At 33.8% G+C, this 5,490-nt stretch overlaps 1 protein-coding gene across 2 annotated transcripts; it reads right to left on the minus strand.

Moving 5' to 3' along the window:
• Positions 1-563: 563 nt before the first annotated feature.
• On the minus strand, positions 564-4,372 carry LOC117714368 (olfactory receptor OR9H1-like). Of its 2 annotated transcripts, none has more exons than XM_034511096.2 (2): positions 4,284-4,372; positions 564-2,106 (listed from the first exon to the last, which is right to left on the minus strand). In XM_034511096.2, exon 2 carries the CDS (start codon positions 1,685-1,687, stop codon positions 761-763), a length of 927 nt encoding a protein of 308 aa, XP_034366987.1. In that variant the 5' UTR covers positions 1,688-2,106; positions 4,284-4,372; the 3' UTR covers positions 564-760. The 2 variants fall into 2 exon arrangements, with proteins under 2 accessions (XP_034366987.1, XP_076794906.1); XM_076938791.1 differs by lacking the exon at positions 4,284-4,372 and adding an exon at positions 2,189-2,477.
• Positions 4,373-5,490: the final 1,118 nt, after the last annotated feature.

The raw sequence follows: 5,490 nt of genomic DNA on the forward strand, positions 1-5,490 counted from the left end.
TAAAGAGCTACATATATATCAAAATAGTTTAAAAAATCCACAGCCTGTCTAAGCCCTATTATGTGATTCCTGAGGAAAAGCAAGCTTATCTACATGACAAAAGACAGACCAAAGCTTATCCAGGGTGAGGCATTGTTTCATAAGTGTAAAAGCATAATAAAGGCTTTCTAAGGAAATGTATAACAGAGTGCGCACTTGTTATTTTGACTATGGGATGATCATGCAAGTATACACATGTGTTAAAACACAACATATTTCAATACTTCAATAGGATGAATTGATAAATTTCATGTTGATTAGACTCCATAAAAGCTGCTTAAAACAATTTATCAATGAAATTTGTCTAATTTATTATTAATTTTGATATTAAGATACTAATAACTAATTTATACATTGCTAAATAGTTTGTATTGAAGCATTTTGAGTTTCTTCAACTTTGGAAAGATCTGTTTTACCACTTTATGAGTTGGATTCAAGATAAATATTTTCTGATTGTATAATCATTTTTATGAGGTTTGATTAGGGTCCTGTATATGAGGCAAAATAAATACACACCAATGCAATTATCCATTCTTCCAGTTTACATTTTATTTCTCATCAGCCATAATTTTATTTATTGATAAATATATAAAAATAAAATATATTCTATCTCACAAATCAAAGACTTCATAAAAGGAACTATTACTTCAAAAGAAATCATGGGAATAACAATGAATTGGAGTAAAGTTCAGGTTAGTTTATGAGACCTACATCCACAAAATCAGGAAGAAAGTCTCTGCTTGCTTCTCTTCAGTGCTTGCTTGACTTCTTTGTTCCTTAGACTGTATATGAGGGGGTTCAACATGGGAATGACAATAGTGTAGAAGATAGACACCACTTTGCTCTGCTCCATGGAAGAGACAGCACTGGGCTGTGCGTACATGAAGAAAACAGTACCAAAAAACAAGCAGACACTAATCAAGTGGGAGGCACATGTGGAGAAAGCTTTCTGTCGTCCCTGCACTGTGCGGATCTTCAGTATTGTTGAGATGATATAGATGTATGAGACAAAAACAGTCATGAAGGTACTGACAATAATGGAACCACACAAAGCAAGGAGAACCAGCTGGTTTGTAAAGGTGTCTGAACATGAGACAGATAAGAGTGGTGGGACATCACAGAAGAAGTCATTGATCTCATTGGACCCACAAAAAGACAAAGTGAAGGTCATTGCAGTTTGAGTGACAGCATTCACTGCACCCCAGGAATAGGACCCTAATACTAACAATCCACAGACCCAGTGAGACATACTCATAGAGTATAGAAGAGGGTTACAGATAGCAGTGAAGCGGTCATAAGCCATGGCAGCCAGGAGAAAAGCTTCTGTGGTACCAAAAAGAGACAAGAAAAAGAATTGTGTAGCACACCCACCAAAGGATATTGTATGGTCCTGTTTCAAACAGTTTATCAGAGCTCTAGGAGCAATTGTGGAAGAATAGCAGATGTCCAAAAAGGAAAGGCTCTGGAGGAAGGCATACATAGGAGTATGGAGGTGTGCATCCATCCTGATAATTATAATCATGCCAAAATTCCCCACCACTGCTATAACATACAAAAATAAAAAAATCAGAAATAGCAACATTTGTGTCCTAGGACCTCCTTTGAATCCAAGTAGAATAAACTCGGAGACATGTGTAAAATTTGTCATTTTATAACCAAAGGCACAGAGGATGAAAAAGAAAGAAGAGACACACGAAGAAGAAAAAATTCATACTTTACTACCTACAGGATTAAATTAAATTATAGACTTTTGTGTAGCATCAGAATCACCCTGGTTTTTTGTTTTTGTTTTTTTTTGTTTGTTTGTTTGGTTGTTTGGTTGGTTGTTGTTGGTTTTTTTTTTTTTTTTTTTTTTTTTTTTTTTTTGGCTTTTCGAGACAGAGTTTCTTTGTGTAGCCCTGGCTGTCCTGGAACTCACTCTGTAGACCAGGCTGGATCCAAACTCAGAAATCCGCCTGCCTTTGCCTCCCAAGTGCTGGGATTAAAGGCGTGCGCCACCAGAATCACTCTGTTTATAACTTTGGTCTACTGTATTCCATATGCCATGAAAAATAAGAAAGGGTACAGCTGCAGGAGAAAGGAATTGGAAATAAATAAGTATTGGAATACAAAGAATCAGCATCTATGAATACATCAGTATTATGCTCACCTTATATTAGCAACACAGAGGACCTTAAACTATGAGGTATTTTAAATCATGTAAATACTTTATTCTTAATTCATAAAATATGGATAAGTCTCAAAATCAAACTGCAAAGATAAGGGCTACAGGCATATCTCAGTGGTAAAATGTTTGCATAGTAGTCCCAAGGTTCTAAATTCAATTCCTAGAAACATAAAACGAACACAAAGACAGACATGATGGTACATGAGACATAATTATTGATTCAGTTATACACTTTAAGAATTGGTATATTGAGTACACTATGAAGATGTTGGCAAGTTATAAGTACTGTGCAAAATAATTTCACCTAGAATTCCATGTTTTAATATTTAGTTTCTTACTTATGCTATACTATATCTTAGATTTAAGAGCTTCAGACAGAAACCTCTATATTTCTAGAGGACATGACTACAGAATGAGCTTCAGTGCCACACACTGTCCTTTGTCCCTTTTAAGGATCTAAAGGAGAAATCTCTACTTCTAAAAACACCTTGGTGTGTGGTGTCTTTTATTTCCTAAGTTAGCTGCTTAGCATACACTCTTTCTAACCTTTTTGGTCTCTCTGGTCTTCTGTCTTTCGTATTTTCTATCTGTTCATCCTATTAATTCTTATAAGCTCCCTTATAACACCAGATCATTTTACTAGGTCACATAATCTCATTTCCATATTCTTCATAGCTGTGTCTAAAATTTCCTTTTATAAGGTAACATGACATATTCACAGGATTCATTAAATATTATGTGTATATCATGAGAAGTATTATTCATTGCATAAAAATATTTATTGGGTACATTCTAGGCAAACTAATACATTTTTGTATTAAGACAAAACAAATCCAACAATTCATAAGTTTCTTATAAAATTAGATCTTTTTTATTATAATTGATGTGCTATCTTTCTTGAATATGTGATTGTTAAACTATTTTTTTAACCTTTTCATCTCTGATAAACACTTCTTCATGAACTATTATACACATGCCACATAAAATATAATTTAGTATCCTCTCTTAAACACTTGTACTTTAGTAAATTGAGATTTTTGTTGTGTTGTGAAATAACATGGTTTTTTGTTCTCCTTTGTAATTAATTTTTCTTTCACATTTTTATTGGATATTTTATTTATTTACAATACAGATGTCAGCCCCTTTCCCCATTTCCCGTCCCTAGAACTCCCTATCCCCTCCTCTCTCCTCCTTTTTGCTTTTATACCATTTTAATTACATGCATGTATTAAGGTCAGTTCTAGGTTGAGGGTCTAGCAATACAATAGATGCAAATAGTCAAGGAACAAGCAAGACAATACACACAAATAGTCAAAGAACAAGCAAGGCACTAAACAATTCCAGGAACACTCCCGTGATCACTGTTTCTAAGGGCTTATCAAGATGATCAAAATATCTGAGCCTACTTTCCTGTCCTAAACCAAAGTCATTTTCATGTCTGAAGCCTACTTCCTTGTCCTAGCCTAATATTTAGATTACTACCTGAAATTACTTCTTTGTTAGAGCTGGAGATACCAGTTTTTAAAGCAGTAAGTGTTACAGCTGGGTGTTTTTGAGTTAGGTATTTGTATGCATAGGGGTATTTGCAATTTGGAAAAATTCTGGCTACTGTTTTTCATTTGCTTATAAATTGCTAGGAATCTCTAATACTCAAAAAAGTAGAGCTAATGAAACAGAGAAATAATTCAGTGTACTAGTATCTGGTATAATAAGGCTCTGGTATAAAAAACTCTGGCCTTAGTATTAAAACTTTTCTAGTAGCTTGACCTGTCAGATGTGGATATTAAAAGTGATGGTTCACTGTGAAGACTAAAGCATTTTATAGGTGAAAGTATTTTGCAGATTCCTGGCATAGAATAAGCACAATCTCAGTTTTAAAGTTATTAATAGTTTAGAATACATTGTTTCTCCAATGCATTTGGATTGAAGTCTGTTATGTTCATGAATCAATTGTTATTCTCAGCAAATTATGATTGATTCAGAAGCTCCATCTATTTAACTACAATTCAAATATACTTAATATAATTGGTCACAGGTTTTTGAGAAAGCATTATATTTTCTATAAAATAGTCCTCACCTAAATATGTAGTATCTCTCCTTCCCTTTCTAGCTGACCCTTGAGTTCCTCTTCAACTCTGCAGCAAATTATGTATACACAAAATTTCCACAGCCCAATTTTGCAAGAGATAAGAATAAAGAATATATAGTTTCTGTGGTGTTGGTCATCAGAGATTTATTCCCTAAGGTTCTGTTTTAACAAGAAGAGTTTTCTCACTCAGGGAACTGGTAAAATGGCAAAAGGGAAGTCCTAAAGTAAATATTTGAAAGCAAAACAAAACCAAATTCAAATAACAACACCGATTTTTAAAAATAGGAGTAATCCATGCTTATAAGCTTCAAAAATGAAATTTTTAGTGAAATTTTACCTGATACTACCCTAGAACTATGGTCTAAGACAGTGTGGATATATATGAATCACATCCCAATACTGGTTAGGTGTTTGGCTTTCTGTGGCTAATGTAAAACACCAAGACGGGGAATATTTCTGTTATGTTTTGTGGTGTATTTCAAATTGTGTTTTTGTTTTACTGAAGTAAGAAACAGCAGAAAAGGAATAAAGATTTTTGTCTTATTATAAGGACAACTAATACTCATACCACTTACAATTTCTGAAAGCATGCCATATGTTAACTTGTGTAACATACAATAAAATACTTGCTTATATGAAAATTTATGCAAGTCCATAATTTTAAAATTATATAAATGAAAATTAAGAAATTGAAACATAAAATTAGAGTGAAATTGGAATAAAAACCCCCAAACAACCTTTATGTGGTTTGATACTTGCCTTCACATTTTCTAACATTTTATTGAAATACATATTATTTCCAAAGTGGTTGTACCAGCTTGAAATCCCACCAGTAACAGAATAGTGTTCCCCTTTCTTCATATCCTTGCCAGCATCTGCTGTCACCTGAGTTTTTGATCTTAGCCATTCTGATTGGTGTGAAGTGGAATCTCAGGGTGCTTGATTTGCGTTTCCCTGATGGCTAAGGCTGTTGAACATTTCTTTAGATTGTTCTCACCATTCAGGATTTCTCAGTTGAGAATTCATTGTTTAGCTCTGTACCTCATTTTTAAATTGGGTTACTTGGGTTTCTGGAGTTTAACTTCTTGAGTTTTTTGTATACTTTGGATACTAGCCCTCCATCAGATGTAGGGTTGATAAGAATCTTTTCCAAATTTGTTGGTTGCCAACTTACCTTATTGACAGTGTCCTTTGC

The sequence above is a fragment of the Arvicanthis niloticus genome, chromosome 8 (genome assembly GCF_011762505.2).
Source record: "Arvicanthis niloticus isolate mArvNil1 chromosome 8, mArvNil1.pat.X, whole genome shotgun sequence".
Lineage (NCBI taxonomy): Eukaryota > Metazoa > Chordata > Mammalia > Rodentia > Muridae > Arvicanthis > Arvicanthis niloticus.